The sequence below is a fragment of the Lucilia sericata genome, unplaced genomic scaffold (assembly GCF_015586225.1).
Source record: "Lucilia sericata isolate MDLA Ls3-8-SP2 unplaced genomic scaffold, ASM1558622v1 Contig002480F_arrow, whole genome shotgun sequence".
NCBI classification, from domain to species: Eukaryota; Metazoa; Arthropoda; class Insecta; order Diptera; family Calliphoridae; genus Lucilia; species Lucilia sericata.
In genome coordinates, this window is record NW_023996259.1 from 5,979 (window position 1) to 23,965 (window position 17,987).

Genomic DNA, 17,987 nt, shown 5'->3' on the forward strand with positions numbered 1-17,987 from the left:
AGTTCTAGTTCAGTTCTAGTTCAGTTCTAGTTCAGTTCTAGTTCAGTTCTAGTTCAGTTCTAGTTCAGTTCTAGTTCAGTTCTAGTTCAGTTCTAGTTCAGTTCTAGTTCAGTTCTAGTTCAGTTCTAGTTCAGTTCTAGTTCAGTTCTAGTTCAGTTCTAGTTCAGTTCTAGTTCAGTTCTAGTTCAGTTCTAGTTCAGTTCTAGTTCAGTTCTAGTTCAGTTCTAGTTCAGTTCTAGTTCAGTTCTAGTTCAGTTCTAGTTCAGTTCTAGTTCAGTTCTAGTTCAGTTCTAGTTCAGTTCTAGTTCAGTTCTAGTTCAGTTCTAGTTCAGTTCTAGTTCAGTTCTAGTTCAGCTAGTTCTAGTTCAGTTCTAGTTCAGTTCTAGTTCAGTTCTAGTTCAGTTCTAGTTCAGTTCTAGTTCAGTTCTAGTTCAGTTCTAGTTCAGTTCTAGTTCAGTTCTAGTTCAGTTCTAGTTCAGTTCTAGTTCAGTTCTAGTTCAGTTCTAGTTCAGTTCTAGTTCAGTTCTAGTTCAGTTCTAGGTAAGTTCTAGTTCAGTTCTTAGTTCAGTACTAGTTCAGGTCTAGTTCAGTTCTAGTCAGTTCTAGTTCAGTTCTAGTTCAGTTCTAGTTCAGTCAAGTTCAGTTCAGTTCAGTTCTAGTTCAGTTCTAGTAACGTTCTATTCAGTTCTAGTTCAGTTCTAGTTCAGTCTAGTTCAGTTTCTAGTTCAGTTCTAGTTCAGTCTAGTCAAGTTCTAGTTCAGTTCTAGTTCAGTTCAGTTCATTTCTATCAGTTCTAGTTCAGTTCTAGTTCAAGTTCTAGTTCGTTCTAGTTCAGGTTCTAGTTCAGTCTAGTTCAGTTCTAGTTCAGTTTAGTCAGTCTAGTTCAGTTCTAGTTCAGTTCTATTTCAGTTATCGTTCGTTCAGTTCAGTTCTAGTGCAGTTTAGTTCAGTTCTAGTTTCAGTTCTAGTTCAGTTCTAGTTCAGTTCTAGTTCAGTTCTAATCAGTCTAGTTCAGTTCTAGTTCAGTTCTAGTGCAGTTCAGTTCGAGTTCTAGTTCAGTTCTAGTTCGTTCTAGTTCACTTCTAGTTCAGTTCAGTTCAGTTCTAGTTCAGTTCTAGTTCAGTTCTAGTTCAGTTCTAGTTCAGTTCTAGTTCAGTTCTAGTTCAGTTCTAGTTCAGTTCTAGTTCAGTTCTAGTTCAGTTTCTAGTTCAGTTCTAGTTCAGTTCTAGTTCAGTTCTAGTTCAGTTCTAGTTCAGTTCTAGTTCAGTTCTAGTTCAGTTCAGTTCAGTTCTAGTTCAGTTCTAGTTCAGTTCTAGTTCAGTTCTAGTTCAGTTCTAGTTCAGTTCTAGTTCAGTTCTAGTTCAGTTCTAGTTCAGTTCTAGTTCAGTTCTAGTTCAGTTCTAGTTCAGTTCTAGTTCAGTTCTAGTTCAGTTCTAGTTCAGTTCTAGTTCAGTTCTAGTTCAGTTCTAGTTCAGTTCTAGTTCAGTTCTAGTTCAGTTCTAGTTCAGTTCTAGTTCAGTTCTAGTTCAGTTCGTAGTTCAGTTCTAGTTCAGTTCTAGTTCAGTTCTTGTTCATGTTCTAGTTTCTAGTTCAGTTCTAGTTCAGTTCTAGTTCAGTTCTAGTTCAGTTCTAGTTCAGTTCTAGTTCAGTTCTAGTTCATTTCTGTTCCGTTCTACTTCAGTCTACTTCAGTTCTAGTTCATGTTCTAGTTCACTTCATAGTTCAGTTCTAGTTCAGTTTCTAGTTCAGTTCTACTTCAGTTCTAGTTCAGTTCTAGTTCAGTTCTAGTTCAGTTCTAGTTCACTTCTAGTTAGTTCTAGTTCAGTTCTAGCAGTTCTAGTTCAGTTCTAGTTATTCAGTTCTAGTTCAGTTCTAGTTTCGTTTCTAGTTCAGTTTAGTTCCAGTTCTAGTTCAGTTCTAGTTCCGTTTAGTTTCTCTAGTTCAGTTCTAGGTCTAGTGCAGTTCTAGTTCAGTTCTAGTTCAGTTCTAGTTCAGTTCTAGTTCAGTTTCTAGTTCATTCTAGTTCAGTTCTAGTTCAGTTCTAGTTCAGTTCTAGTCAGTTCTAGTTCAGTTCTAGTTCAGTTCTAGTTCAAGTTCTAGTTTCAGTTCTAGTTCAGTTCTAGTTCAGTTCTAGTTCAGTTCTAGTTCAGTTCTAGTTCAGTTCTAGTAGTTCTAGTTCAGTTCTAGTTCAGTTCTAGTTCAGTTCTAGTTCAGTTCTAGTTCAGTTCTAGTTCAGTTCTAGTTCAGTTCTAGTTCAGTTCTAGTTCAGTTCTAGTTCAGTTCTACTTCAGTTCTACTTCAGTTCTAGTTCAGTTCTAGTTCAGTTCTAGTTCAGTTCTAGTTCAGTTCTAGTTCAGTTCTACTTCAGTTCTACTTCAGTTCTAGTTCAGTTCTAGTTCCCTTCTGGTTCAGTTCTAGTTCAGTTGAATTTAAAATTCTGGATTAAAAATAGTTTATTTTTTGTTTAAAAGCCCTGAATTATTTTACTGTAACATCAACTATAAAATTTAGTTTCTACTACAATTTTTACAAAATTTAAGTGTCCGAAAACTTTTCCGTTTCACTGTATTATTTAATAAGACAAAATTAAAATTAGCAAAAAAAAAACAAAAAAGGAAACGTAATAAATAGAAAAACCGTCGACTGATACATTTTAATTAATTTAATTATAAAATAATTAATTTAATTAAATTAATCACTAAAATTAAATTAAAAAAATATATATAAAAAATTAATATAACGAAATAAATTGGACTTCTTCAAATAAACAATTTCAATGAAATGTGAACATATTCATTGAAAATGAATTCTTAATTTAAAGACAATGACAAAACTAAAGAAAATTTAGATGAAAATTTACGAGTAACTTATTATTTTTTGTAACAAAATTTAAATGGTGTTTAATTTATTTTAATTATTTTGTCATTGTTGTAAGTTTTAGAATACCATGATTAAACTGTAAAAATCAAAAATATATTTTTCCCATCAACAATTTTTTTATTTCAATTAAATTTTTCTTTAAATACAAGTTTTCAAAAAACAAATATTTGAAATAGTAATAATAATGCAACAAGAGAAATGCCCAATATTTAAATCAAATTAACAACAATTACAGATATTTAAATTATACACATTATTATTATTAATAATATTATTATTACTATTATTATTATTGTTGTTGTCGTAATAATTAATATTTATCTTTAGGAAAAAAAAACAAAGAATAATAATTCTAAAAAAATGGAAAATTAAGATTAAATCGAAAAAAGAAAATCTAGCAAAACTTACAAAAAAAAAGAAATAAATGAGAAAAAAAGAAATGAGAATTATAAATAAAAATTTAAATCAAATATAAAAAATATTAAATAAAAATCATGAAAAAATTGTGTTTTATTTACAAGAATAAAACTAGGAAGGGGTTACAGGGCTCCCCCTAGAGGGAGTCTAGATTCTAGTCTCTGGTATTTTATATAGATCTCACTGAAAAAATGTTTAAAAATATTTGTTTTTAAAACTTAATTAAACACTTTGGTTAACATTTACTTAACGTTTATAATTTATATTGTTTAAAATAATTTATTTAAATATTTGTTTATAAATAATTCGTATGCGTTATCTCTGTTTAAACGAAAACCTCAACCTAAAAACATTAAACAATTTTTGTAAAATAATTTCAATTATTTTGCAACATAATGCTGGCGATGAAATTCCCAGAATAATATTTATTTACCACAATTACTGTGTAAATAAAAAATATATAAAAAAAACAAATTGTTTTTAAATTTAAAGATAAAAGTCTGAAAAAAAAACAAAACAATATCGACAACTACCTGCAGAAAATATTTCTATTTACTTGCTCTTAACTGTTTAAAAAAAAAGAACTTTATTTTATATAAATTTAATAACAAAATACAATTTGCTCATAGTGACATCAATCTTTCATCAGACATCAACATCATCAGTCAAATAGTTAAAGATTTTAAAATGAAATTTTCTGTTTTTATTTTCCTTATTGTTGCGTTAGTGGCCTCCCTTACGCCTTTCGCTGCAGCTAGCCCAATATTGGAGAATATTCAAACTAATAATGAAATTGTGCCACAGGTAAAAATATAGATATTTTTATAATAAATAATAATTCCGTTAACAATTTTTTCATTTTTGTAGAAACAACCTAAAGAATGTCAAGCTCTAGGAGGACCCTGTTTTTATTCAGATGAATGCTGTGGCAAACGTTGTAACTTTTATGCCCACAAATGTACAACGTAAATTATTTAATTATTGTTAAATAAATCTAGATGAATTACATATTATTTCGATTAAAACATTTAAACCTTTATTTCTCGGAAAATAGGAACACCAAAGACAGAAAAACACAAACTGAAAACGAGTTTATATACCACGAAAATGAAAAATTCCGATAATTTGTATCCAAATTTCTATATCAGTTTCTGTTCAGTTCTAGTTCAGTTCTAGTTCAGTTCTAGTTCAGTTCTAGTTCAGTTCTAGTTCAGTTCTAGTTCAGTTCTAGTTCAGTTCTAGTTCAGTTCTAGTTCAGTTCTAGTTCGTCTAGTTCAGTTCTAGTTCAGTTCTAGTTCAGTTCTAGTTCAGTTCTAGTTCAGTTCTAGTCAGTTCTAGTTCAGTTCTAGTTCAGCTTAGTTCAGTTTCGTCAGTTCTAGTTCAGTCTAGTTCTAGTTCAGTTCTAGTTCAGTTCTAGTTCAGTTCTAGTTCAGTTCTAGTTCAGTTCTAGTTCAGTTCTAGTTCAGTTCTAGTTCAGTTTCTAGTTCAGTTCTAGTTCAGTTCTAGTTCAGTTCTAGTTCAGTTCTAGTTCAGTTCTAGTCAGTTCTAGTTCAGTTCTAGTTCAGTTCTAGTTCAGTTCTAGTCTAGTTCTAGTTCAGTTCTAGTTCAGTTCAGTTCTAGTTCAGTTCTAGTTCAGTTCTAGTTCAGTTCTAGTTCAGTTCTAGTTCAGTTCTAGTTCAGTTCTAGTTCAGTTCTAGTTCAGTTCTAGTTCAGTTCTAGTTCAGTTCTAGTTCAGTTCTAGTTCAGTTCTAGTTCATTCTAGTTCAGTTCTAGTTCAGTTCTAGTTCAGTTCTAGTTCAGTTCTAGTTCAGTTCTAGTTCAGTTCTAGTTCAGTTCTAGTTCAGTTCTAGTTCAGTTCTAGTTCAGTTCTAGTTCAGTTCTAGTTCAGTTCTTAGTTCAGTTCTAGTTCAGTTCTAGTTCAGTTCTAGTTCAGTTCTAGTTCAGTTCTAGTTCAGTTCTAGTTCAGTTCTAGTTCAGTTCTAGTTCAGTTCTAGTTCAGTTCTAGTTCAGTTCTAGTTCAGTTCTAGTTCAGTTAGTTCAGTTCTAGTTCAGTCTAGTTCAGTTCTAGTTCTGTTCTAGTTCAGTTCTGTCAGTTCTAGTTCAGTTCTAGTATTGTTCATAGCACTTCAGTAAAGCGTTTGATTACACTCTCACATGTCAAACTATTAGAAACGTTGGAAAGAATAGGAATAAGAGGAAGCACGTTAAGCTGGTTCAAAAACTATCTTGGATGCAGACGTTATCGCGTAAAAATAGAAAACAAGTACAGTCATTATGTAGAAATCGACTGCGGAGTACCTCAAGGTTCAAAATTGGAACCAATATATATATAATCTATGCGAATGAAATGATTAGTACCCTACAGGGGAAATCAACATGTGCTTATGCAGCTGATACGGCAATTGTGGTCTCTAATCAGGACATCAACTGTGCTACACATCAGATGCAAAAACAACTGGACACCGCAAATAAATAGTGTCACGATAATGGACTCATTATTAATGCAACAAAGACAAAGATAATGTATATTAAACCACCACATATCCCAACAACGCCCATAAAAATCATATATCACGACAGTAAATGCTTACACGAAAAATCACAAAATCCAGGAGGAACAGCCGAAAACTGCACAACATTAATAGAACTAGTAGATGCATATAAATATCTAGGGATATATGTTGATAGCAAATTCAAATGGAAAACTCATATTGAAGATCTACAAAGAAAACTGCGATATGTCATCTAAGTTACTGCACAACGTACAATGTACTTAGACAAGTTTACTTTTCATTAGCAGAGTCGATCATGTGTACAACACAAGAAAAAGATCACAAGGAAGGTACAAAGTTTCCAAAATGAATATGGTAAAAGCACTCTTGGAGTTACCCTGCCATCAGTCCTTAATAAGATACCTGTATCCATAATAAACGAAAACAACAAGTTTAAAAGGAAAAAACTACTGAAAGAACATTTTATAAGTTCGCAATGAATTTTTTATTAATAAATTAGTTTTATTTTAAATTTTACACCTGCTGACAAGCCGTATGGCTTAGTGGGTTTTAAATCAGTTCTAGTTCAGTTCTAGTTCAGTTCTAGTTCTAGTTCAGTTCTAGTTCAGTTCTAGTTCAGTTCTAGTTCAGTTCTAGTTCAGTTCTAGTTCAGTTCTAGTTCAGTTCTAGTTCAGTTCTAGTTCAGTTCTAGTTCAGTTCTAGTTCAGTTCTAGTTCAGTTCTAGTTCAGTTCTAGTTCAGTTCTAGTTCAGTTCTAGTTCAGTTCTAGTTCAGTTCTAGTTCAGTTCTAGTTCAGTTCTAGTTCAGTTCTAGTTCAGTTCTAGTTCAGTTCTAGTTCAGTTCTAGTTCAGTTCTAGTTCAGTTCTAGTTCAGTTCTAGTTCAGTTCTAGTTCAGTTCTAGTTCAGTTCTAGTTCAGTTCTAGTTCAGTTCTAGTTCAGTTCTAGTTCAGTTCTAGTTCAGTTCTAGTTCAGTTCTAGTTCAGTTCTAGTTCAGTTCTAGTTCAGTTCTAGTTCAGTTCTAGTTCAGTTCTAGTTCAGTTCTAGTTCAGTTCTAGTTCAGTTCTAGTTCAGTTCTAGTTCAGTTCTAGTTCAGTTCTAGTTCAGTTCTAGTTCAGTTCTAGTTCAGTTCTAGTTCAGTTCTAGTTCAGTTCTAGTTCAGTTCTAGTTCAGTTCTAGTTCAGTTCTAGTTCAGTTCTAGTTCAGTTCTAGTTCAGTTCTAGTTCAGTTCTAGTTCAGTTCTAGTTCAGTTCTAGTTCAGTTCTAGTTCAGTTCTAGTTCAGTTCTAGTTCAGTTCTAGTTCAGTTCTAGTTCAGTTCTAGTTCAGTTCTAGTTCAGTTCTAGTTCAGTTCTAGTTCAGTTCTAGTTCAGTTCTAGTTCAGTTCTAGTTCAGTTCTAGTTCAGTTCTAGTTCAGTTCTAGTTCAGTTCTAGTTCAGTTCTAGTTCAGTTCTAGTTCAGTTCTAGTTCAGTTCTAGTTCAGTTCTAGTTCAGTTCAAGTTCAGTTCTAGTTCAGTTCTAGTTCAGTTCTAGTTCAGTTCTAGTTCAGTTCTAGTTCAGTTCTAGTTCAGTTCTAGTTCAGTTCTAGTTCAGTTCTAGTTTAGTTCTAGTTCAGTTCTAGTTCAGTTCTAGTTCAGTTCTAGTTCAGTTCTAGTTCAGTTCTAGTTCAGTTCTAGTTAGGTCTAATCAATAACCGGTATACGGTTTTTGTAATTGAGGAGAGCTTAAGACTATCTACTTTACTACTCTCAAGTAATTTGTTATGAAGTCAATATCTACTTTGTCATCGGTATAAAATTACTGTTATTATTTCTTTTCTAAACGAATTGTAAGCTTAGTCAAAAATTAAATTTCCTAAATTATTTTTAACTTTAAAGATTAAAAAAACATTTGTTTGTAAAAACTCAATATAATGTGTAATTTCACGTGATACACGTTTTTAACATTTACTAAACTTTTTAATTATACTGTTTATTTAAATATGTACTAATTTATTTCGGTAAATATTTCGAATGCGTTATCTATAATTCTTTTAAACCTTTAATCATCAAAGTTGTGCACGACAATTTTAATTATTTTGAAACAATATGAAATTTATTTACCGCAGATAAAATTCATAAATAATTGTCAATTGTATAAAAATTTAAAGACAAATTAAGATTTATAAATCTAATGAAAAACTACAATTTGCTTACAGTGACATCAATTTTGCATTGGAGTCAACATCATATTTCCGATATTCTTAATTAGTTAAAGATTTTAAAATGAAATTTTGTATTTTAATTTTTCTTATTGTTGCGATATTGGCCGCCTTAAGTCCTCTCGCTTCAGCTAGTCCAATATTTGAAATTGATCAAACATATAACGAACCGTTTATCGTAAATATAAGAAATATTTATTTTAAGGAAATAATAATTTTCATTTCAATTATTTTATTTTTGTAGAATTCTTTATCCTGTAAAGCTATTGGAGAGCCCTGTAATATTTCAGATGAATGCTGTAGCAAAAGATGCCTCTTTTATGCTCACAAATGTGTGGGGAAGTGAATTATTATTATATCACAAATTTGAATTAACTATTGTCAAAAAAATTAATAGGTTATTTCAAAAAAAATCTAAATTTCTCCAAAATTTCTAAATTCTTTATGGTTCAGATTTTATCGATGTACACTATCGGACAAAATAAAGTGCAAAAGTACTCATGCTATATTCTTTCAGCGAAAAATCTGTTAAATGATTATTAAATAATGAAAATTTATTTAAATTCATTTAGTTAAGTTACAATGCTACAAAAATAACAATAAAACAAAATTATTGTACTTAAAATGTTTCTGTATAAAATTTAAAATTAAAGTAAATTCACTTTTTTGTCGGACAAAATAAAGTGTAAATTTTATATATCATTGTTAAAATTTCTTGTATATAAAAACTTTTTATCTATTTTGGTTCTGATTTGAATATTTGGATCTACTTAAGCCATTTTGGCAATTTTTTTACCATTATTATTGTCAGTCGCCTTCCCTTCCCCTTGTTTTCCCGCATACAATTATTTTCAAAAGGAATCCAATTTTATTCACTATTTCATCGGAATTTTTTGATCAATTGTGGTCCAAAATTAATCTATTGTATTTAGGGCGGTGCTCTGAACAGGACATTCCAATTTTCCGGTGTTTTTTTTCCTACATTAATGTTACTTTTTAAATTTATCAAGTACTTAAGCTTATTATCTTGCCGTGATATAAATTTGCCCAAGTCCATTTCTAAGGCACTGATCTTTAGATTTGAGTGTAATATGCTCACGTAGTGTTCACTAGACCTTTCTGAATACATTCCCGTAGGTTCCGCACACCTAACGTTAAAAATTTAACACATACGAAGAGTCAACTGAACCATACCTTGAATCTTCCAATAACTTATTTAAAAGCGCGGAAAGTTTCTTCCGATTTTAGTATTTAATATTGTATTTTTTAGCTCAAATTTATGTAGTTGGTCAGATGAGTTCCTATTTGTATCGAAAAATTTTAAATGTCGACAATGAGTGAGAGGTAAGCCATTTAATATACAAAACTTGAAAAACAATACCCTGGTTTTTAAACATTAGCGTGGAGGGCTATCAGTATTGGTACATTATTCAACTTTAGGGGCGGGAATCTTAGTGAAAATGGAGTTAGTAATTACAAATGAGCAATACACGAGCATTTTTAATAAAAATCCTGAAATAAATGGCGTAAAAATGGTCTTGGGAGACTTCATGTCTCAACAGATTCATGACTTCAAACACACAACAAAGGCTAAATATCATTGTACGAATAAAAAGTGATTTTACTTTAATTTTTGACGTTATACAGAAAAGTTTTTAGTACAATAATTTTGTTTTATTGTTATTTTTGTAGCATTGTATATTAACTAAACGAATTTTAAAAAATTTTCTATATTCAATAATCATTTAACAGATTTTGTCGCTGATAGAATATAGTATTAGTACTTTTGCACTTTATTTTGTCCGATAGTGTATATTCTCTATGTGTTGTAGTTCACCAATATCTCAATTAAAATATTACAGTTTTAACGTAAGAATATTGACATCAAACAACGCCCTTTAAGGTATAAAACTTGTTCGAAAATTTTTGAAATGGCCCTAGGATGGATTACACATTGTTAAATGATTTGCTCTTATTTAAATAAACACATTTTCAATTATAAAGTATTTTCTCAGAAATCGGTCTATAAATAAAGATATAAACAAAAATCTTACACATACTCTGATAATTTCGAAAATAAAAGCGAATTTTTGTGCATGCAGATGCAAGAAAATAACAACAATTTACAAATCAACTTCAGTTCTCGATCAGTTCAAAATTTATTTTTAGTTCAGTTCTAACTTAGTTCTACACTGAAAATAATCAATTATTAACTTTACGGAAAAAAATGGTAACTACTTTTTTCGTAATTCTGGTTCTAGTTCAGTTCTAGATCAGTTCTAGTTTAGTTCTAGTTCAGTTTTAGATCAGTTCTAGTTCAGTTCTAGTTCAGTTCTAGTTCAGTTCTAGTTCAGTTCTAGTTCAGTTCTAGTTCAGTTCTAGTTCAGTTCTAGTTCAGTTCTAGTTCAGTTCTAGTTCAGTTCTAGTTCAGTTCTAGTTCAGTTCTAGTTCAGTTCTAGTTCAGTTCTAGTTCAGTTCTAGTTCAGTTCTAGTTCAGTTCTAGTTCAGTTCTAGTTCAGTTCTAGTTCAGTTCTAGTTCAGTTCTAGTTCAGTTCTAGTTCAGTTCTAGTTCAGTTCTAGTTCAGTTCTAGTTCAGTTCTAGTTCAGTTCTAGTTCAGTTCTAGTTCAGTTCTAGTTCAGTTCTAGTTCAGATCTAGTTCAGTTCTAGTTCAGTTCTAGTTCAGTTCTAGTTCAGTTCTAGTTTAGTTCTAGTTCAGTTCTAGTTCAGTTCTAGTTCAGTTCTAGTTCAGTTCTAGTTCAGTCTAGTTCAGTTCTAGTTCAGTTCTAGTTCAGTTCTAGTTCAGTTCTAGTTCAGTTCTAGTTCAGTCTATAGTTCAGTTCTAGTTCAGTTCTAGTTCAGTTCTAGTTTAGTTCTAGTTCAGTTCTAGTTCATTTCTAGTTCAGTTCTAGTTCAGTTCTAGTTCAGTTTGTCAGTTCTAGTTCAGTCCAGTTAGTTCTAGTTCAGTTTCTAGTTCAGTTCTAGTTCAGATTCTAGTTCAGTTCTAGTTCAGTTCTAGTTCAGTTCTAGTTCAGTTCCAGTTATTCTAGTTCAGTTTCTAGTTCAGTTCTAGTTCAGTCTAGTTCAGTTCTAGTTCAGTTCTAGTTCAGTTCTAGTTCAGTTCTAGTTCAGTTCTAGTTCAGTTCTAGTTCAGTTCTAGTTCAGTTCTAGTTCAGTTCTAGTTCAGTTCTAGTTCAGTTCTAGTTCAGTTTCTAGTTCAGTTCTAGTTCAGTTCTAGTTCAGTTCTAGTTATCAGTCTTCTAGTTCAGTTCTAGTTCAGTTTAGTTCAGTTCTAGTTCAGTTCTAGTCAGTTAGTCAGTTCTAGTCTTAGTTCAGTTCTCGTTTAGTTCTAGTTCTAGTTCAGTTCTAGTTAGTTCTAGTTAGTTCTAGTTCAGTTCTAGTCAGTTCTAGTTCAGTTCTAGTTCAGTTCTAGTTCAGTTCTAGTTTAGTTCTAGTTCAGTTCTAGTTTCAGTTCTAGTTCAGTTCTAGTTCAGTTCTAGTTAGTTCTAGTCACCGCTATGCGGCTATTGTAATTGAGGAGAGCTTGAGACTATCTACTTTACTACTCTCTAGTAATTTGTTATGAAGTCAATATCTACTTTGTCATCGGTACGAAAATCGGTAGAAAATACTTGCACGCTTAGTCAAAAAGTAAATTTCCTAAATTATTTTTCACTTTAACGATTAACAAAACATTTGTTTTGAAAACTCAATATAATTGGCAATTTCACGTTTTTGATATTTACAAAACTTTTTAATTATATTGTTTTAAATGAATTATTTAAAAAGTAATTTATTTTTGCAAATATTTCGAATGCTTTATCTATAATTCTTTTAAACCTTTAAACATGAAAATTGTGCACGACAATTTTAATTATTTTGAAACAATATACCAGTGATGAAACTTATTTACCGCATATAAAATTCAAGAATAACTGTCAAGTGTACACAAATTTAAAGACAAATTTTGATTTATTAATCTAATGCAAAACTACAATTTGCATACAGTGACATAAATTTTGCATTGGAGTCAACATCATATTTCCGATATTCTTAATTAGTTAAAGGTTTTAAAATGAAATTTTGTGATTTTATTTTCCTTATTGTTGCAATATTGGCCGCCTTTAGTCCTCTCGCTTCAGCTAGTCCAATATTGGAAAATGTTGAAACGTATAACGAAATTGAAGTAAATATAAAAAATATATAACTTTAGGAAATAATAATTTTGATTAATGTGTATTATTTTATTTTTGTAGAATAAAATATGTGTAAATGTTGGAGGACGGTGTTTTGTTTCAAATGAATGCTGTAGCAAAAGATGCCTTACTTATGCCGCCAAATGTGTTCTTTGAGTTACTATTTAATTAGTAAAGATGAATTACATATTATTAAATCATTTTCTCCTAATTAAAGAATTTTCAATTAAAAACTTTTTTTTTCGAATATTAGCAAAGTCAGAGACAAAAGCCTAGTAAATATGTTCATATATTTCTTTGTTAGGCCAACATCTAAATTACTAATAATATACAAAATAATCAGATCCACTAAATCATTTGTGAATCCAATAGTAAACGATTAAATTTGCAATAGATTTAATAAGATTGTGCATAATATTTACAAATGTATTAAAATTTTGTTACAAATTTTAGTTCTAACAAGCAAGAGTGTTATATGTATTCGGCTATGCCGAATCTTATAAACCCACCATCAAACCGTATGCCGTAAATGGAATGCTCCCCATAAACATTAGGTTGATATTTGGAATAGGGCTTAAGATGCAGATGATTTAATGATCCGTATTAAATTTGGTACAAAGATTAACGTTCCTATAAATGTGACTTATGAAAATTGTATAACTTCATTGCTATACTCGTATTTTTAAGCCAGTAATGAGTGTTAAAGTCATTTTCTGAACGTTACCTTATATGGTGAGTACGGTCAGTTATGGACTCATCCTCACAAAACTCGGTAGAGAGATTTTTGCTCATAAGAAACTTATTTGTGTGGAATTTAAGTACTATACACGTATTTTTAAGCCAGTAGTGGACGATAAAGACGTTTCTGAAAGGGTCATTATATGGGGGTAGGGTCAATAATGGACCGATCCTCATAAAATATGGTAGAGGGACTTTGGATCATATAACACTTCTACTTTTAAAAGAGTTATGACTGCTAAAGCTATTTTTCGGGGGCATCTTGTATAAGGGCTATGTGAAAACGTGGACCGATATTGCCCATTTTTCAATAACAAACAAACCTTACGCATAAGAAATATCTAGTTCAGTTCTAGTTCAGTTCTAGTTCAGTTCTAGTTCAAGTTCTAGTTCATTCTAGTTCAGTTCTAGTCAGTTCTAGTTCAGTTCTAGTTCAGTTCTAGTTCAGTTCTAGTTCAGTTCTAGGTTCTAGTTTAGTTCTAGTTAGTCTAGTTTCAGTTAGTTCAGTTCTAGTTTCAGTTCTAGTTCAGTTTCTAGTTCAGTTCTAGTTCAGTTCTAGTTCAGTTCTAGTTCAGTTCTAGTTCAGTTCTAGTTCAGTTCTAGTTCAGTTCTAGTTCAGTTCTAGTTCAGTTCTAGTTCAGTTTCTAGTTCAGTTCTAGTTCAGTTCTAGTTCAGTTCTGTTCAGTTCTAGTTCAGTTCTAGTTCAGTTCTAGTTCAGTTCTAGTTCAGTTCTAGTTCAGTTCTAGTTCAGTTCTAGTTCAGTTCTAGTTCAGTTCTAGATCAGTTCTAGTTCAGTTATAGTTCAGTTCTAGTTCAGTTCTAGTTCAGTTCTAGTTCAGTTCTAGTTCAGTTCTAGTTCAGTTCTAGTTCAGTTCTAGTTCAGTTCTAGTTCAGTTCTAGTTCAGTTCTAGTTCAGTTCTAGTTCAGTTCTAGTTCAGTTCTAGTTCAGTTCTAGTTCAGTTCTAGTTCAGTTCTAGTTCAGTTCTAGTTCAGTTCTAGTTCAGTTTAGTTCAGTTCTAGTTCAGTTCTAGCTCAGTTCTAGTTCAGTTCTAGTTCAGTTCTAGTTCAGTTTTAGTTCAGTTCTAGTTCAGTTTAGTTCAGTTCTAGTTCAGTTCTAGTTCAGTTCTAGTTCAGTTCTAGTTCAGTTCCAGTTCAGTTCTAGTTAGTTCTAGTTCAGTTTAGTTCAGTTCTAGTTCAGTTCTAGTTCAGTTCTAGTTCAGTTCTAGTTCAGTTCTAGTTCAGTTCTAGTTCAGTTCTAGTTCAGTTCTAGTTCAGTTCTAGTTCAATTCTAGTTCAGTTCTAGTTCAGTTCTAGTTTAGTTCTAGTTCAGTTCTAGTTCAGTTCTAGTTCAGTTCTAGTTCAGTTCTAGTTCAGTTCTAGTTCAGTTCTAGTTCAGTTCTAGTACTTAATTTTGTTTCACTAAACATCTTATTCGTAGTTATCTATGTACAATGTAGATATCTGTGTGAAATTTGTTATTGAAATTAGGGATTTTAGGCTAAAAATATAGTTTGTTTACTTTTGGTTGCCAAACCAGAAAAAAAAATAAGTCTGCTGCAGTCACCAACACATGTAAGGAAGGATGAATGAATGTATTCTGACAACCGAACTAATAATGTTAGGGAGGTATAAAATCATTTATATATATAAAATTCAAAAAGTACCTTTTTTAATAAAAAATAACAATAATGAAACTTTGTAAAAAAATTTTAACAGATATAAAGAAGGCATTATTTTCATATTATAGATAATGTATTATTGTATGTTTCCATGGTTTCCTTCCCTTTTAACTTAACTAACTGAAGTAACTAAGTACACCTGTATTCTATTTGCAGTCAACGTACACTATCTGAGTTCCATAATCGACAAATAGTAGGATAAGATACCAACAGCAACAACGAAATCAAACAACATGAATACGGATCCAGTGAAAAAAATTGGTAAAATGTAAGTAAATAAACAATTCAAACTCACAGAAAAGAAAATGTTTTTAAATTTATATGTTTATTTTACAAAATACAATAAAAAAAGTCAACTACAACCTGAAATAAATAAAAACAATATCCGGCGGATGTAAAACATCTGGCAAACGGAAACAAACTATAAATTTCAATATTTACTTATAACATAGACAGTAAATAAATAAATTGATGCAGATATGTAACTCTTATTTTAAATCAAATAAAACATTTTTCTAAAAATAAACTATTATTCACTTACCAGCAAAGAGCAAATTGAAACAGAGTATAAATCACGACGAAATTATCCCAAAAAGTGGTCACGATTCTACGATGAAACTCCCTGGAATGAAATGTATAATCAAACTAAAATTAATAACAAATTGAAAGCAGATTTGATAGGTACATAAGTATTTAAAATAAAATTAAATATAAAAAATTATGTTCATAGTAAAGCACAAATTTTATACTTTCTAAATAATTAGATCAAACATGTCCATTTAACTATTCTAATGAGGGTGATTCATATTTTGTTTCACCGGAAATGCACAAATCACTGGTGGCTGTCTGTCGTTGTGGTCGACCACGTAGTGGCTTACATTTGATTAATGTTTTGCAAACTCAACAAAACAAATATTTGTTTAATGATGCAAATACAAATACAAATGAGAAGAATATGGCCATAAATAAATTACCAGAAACTTCAAGTGGTATGAAGGAAAATTATAAAATATAATTTGAAAAGTTAATGTCTATATATTTTAAAGGATTTGTTGGCTGGCAATCGAAACAACCAAGTTATAAACAATGGGAGAATTCCATGAAATATATATCGCCCATGTATGACATGCCGGGAGAGAAAATAACAGCGACTCCTTATAATGCAATAATTATGGGTTAAATAAATAATTCCGACACGAAAAAGTTATTGTTTTCTTTCAAATTGTAATTGAACGGAACTAGAGCTGTAGTTGAAATGAACTGAACCAATCTGACAGAACTGAACTAGAAACTGAAACTAGAACTGAACTAGAACTGAACTAGAACTGAACTAGAACTGAACTAGAACTGAACTAGAACTGAACTAGAACTGAACTAGAACTGAACTAGAACTGAACTAGAAACTGAACTAGGAAGCTGAACTAGAACTGAACTAGAACTGAACTAGAACTGAACTAGAACTGAACTAGAACTGAACTAGAACTGAACTAGAACTGAACTAGAAACGGAACTAGAACTGGAACTAGAACTGAACTAGAACTGAACTAGAAACTGAACTAGAACTGACCTAGAACTGAACTAGAACTGAACTGGAACTGAACTGAACTTGTAACTAGAACTACTGAACTGTGAACTAGAACTGAACTAGAACTGAACTAGAACTGAACTAGAACTGAACTAGAACTGAACTAGAACTGAACTAGAACTGCTGAACTAGAACTGAACTAGAACCGAACTAGAACTGAACTAGAACTGAACTGAACTAGAACTGAACTAGAACTGAACTAGAACTGAACTAGAACTGAACTAGAACTAGAACTGACCTAGAACTGACCTAGAACTGAACTAGAACTGAACTAGAACAGAACTAGAACTGAACTAGAACTGAACTAGAACTGAACTAGAACTGAACTAGAACTGAACTAGAACTGAACGAACTGAACTAGAACTGAACTAGAACTGAACTAGAACTGAACTAGAATAAAACTAGAATAAAACTAGAAACTGAACTAGAACTGAACTAGAACTGAACTAGAACTGAACTAGAACTGAACTAGAACTGAACTAGAACTGAACTAGAACTGAACTAGAAGAACTAGAAACTAGAACTGAACTAGAACTGAACTAGAACTGAACTAGAACTGAACTAGAACTGAACTAGAACTGAACTAGAACTGAACTAGAACTGAACTAGAACTGAACTAGAACTGAACTAGACTGAACTAGAACTGAACTAGAACTAACGGAACTAGAACTGAACTAGAACTGAAGTAGAACTGAACTAGAACTGAACTAGAACTGAACTAGAATTGAACTAGAACTGAACTAGAACTGAACTGGAACTGAACTAGAACTGTACTAGAACTGAACTAGAACTGAACTAGAACTGAACTAGAACTGAACTAGAACTGAACTAGAACTGAACTAGAACCGAACTAGAACTGAACTAGAACTGAACTAGAACTGAACTAGAACTGAACTTGAACTGAACTAGAACTGAACTAGAACTGAACTAGAACTGAACTAGAACTGAACTAGAACTGAACTAGAACTGAACTAGAACTGAACTAGAACTGAACTAGAACTGAACTAGAACTGAACTAGAACTGAACTAGAACTGAACTAGAACTGAACTAGAACTGAACTAGAACTGAACTAGAACTGAACTAGAACTGAACTAGAACTGAACTAGAACTGAACTAGAACTGAACTAGAACTGAACTAGAACTGAACTAGAACTGAACTAGAACTGAACTAGAACTGAACTTAGAACTGAACTAGAACTGAACTAGAACTGAACTAGAACTGAACTAGAACTGAACTAGAACTGAACTAGAACTGAACTAGAACTGAACTAGAACTGAACTAGAACTGAACTAGAACTGAACTAGAACTGAACTAGAATTGAACTAGAACTGAACTAGAACTGAACTGGAACTAAACTAGAACTGTACTAGAACTGAACTAGAACTGAACTAGAACTGAACTAGAACTGAACTAGAACTGAACTAGAACTGAACTAGAACTGAACTAGAACTGAACTAGAACTGAACTAGAACTGAACTAGAACTGAACTAGAACTGAACTAGAACTGAACTAGAACTGAACTAGAACTGAACTAGAACCGAACTAGAACTGAACTAGAACTGAACTAGAACTGAACTAGAACTGAACTAGAACTGAACTAGAACTGAACTAGAACTGAACTTGAACTGAACTAGAACTGAACTAGAACTGAACTAGAACTGAACTAAATGAACTAGAACTGAACTAGAACTGAACTAGAACTGAACTAGAACTGAACTAGAACTGAACTAGAACTGAACTAGAACTGAACTAGAACTGAACTAGAACTGAACTAGAACTGAACTA

General features: G+C 31.6%; 2 protein-coding genes and 1 long non-coding RNA gene across 3 annotated transcripts; all 3 read left to right on the forward strand.

Annotated features, from left to right (window-relative positions):
• Nucleotides 1-3,899: 3,899 nt before the first annotated feature.
• On the forward strand, nt 3,900-4,316 carry LOC119613985 (tyrosinase inhibitor-like). The gene is made up of 2 exons (XM_037970063.1): nt 3,900-4,101; nt 4,165-4,316. Exons 1-2 carry the CDS (start codon nt 3,985-3,987, stop codon nt 4,264-4,266), a joined length of 219 nt encoding a protein of 72 aa, XP_037825991.1. The 5' UTR covers nt 3,900-3,984; the 3' UTR covers nt 4,267-4,316.
• A 3,656-nt stretch (nt 4,317-7,972) lies between these two features.
• LOC119613986 lies at nt 7,973-8,520 on the forward strand. Its single transcript, XR_005232288.1, has 2 exons — nt 7,973-8,182; nt 8,249-8,520. It is a non-coding gene; the product is annotated as an uncharacterized LOC119613986 (long non-coding RNA).
• Nucleotides 8,521-14,829: 6,309 nt separating this feature from the next.
• Nucleotides 14,830-15,795, forward strand: LOC119613989. The gene is made up of 4 exons (XM_037970067.1): nt 14,830-14,883; nt 15,160-15,296; nt 15,380-15,604; nt 15,662-15,795. Exons 1-4 carry the CDS (start codon nt 14,849-14,851, stop codon nt 15,793-15,795), a joined length of 531 nt encoding a protein of 176 aa, XP_037825995.1. The 5' UTR covers nt 14,830-14,848.
• The last annotated feature ends 2,192 nt before the right edge of the window (nt 15,796-17,987 follow it).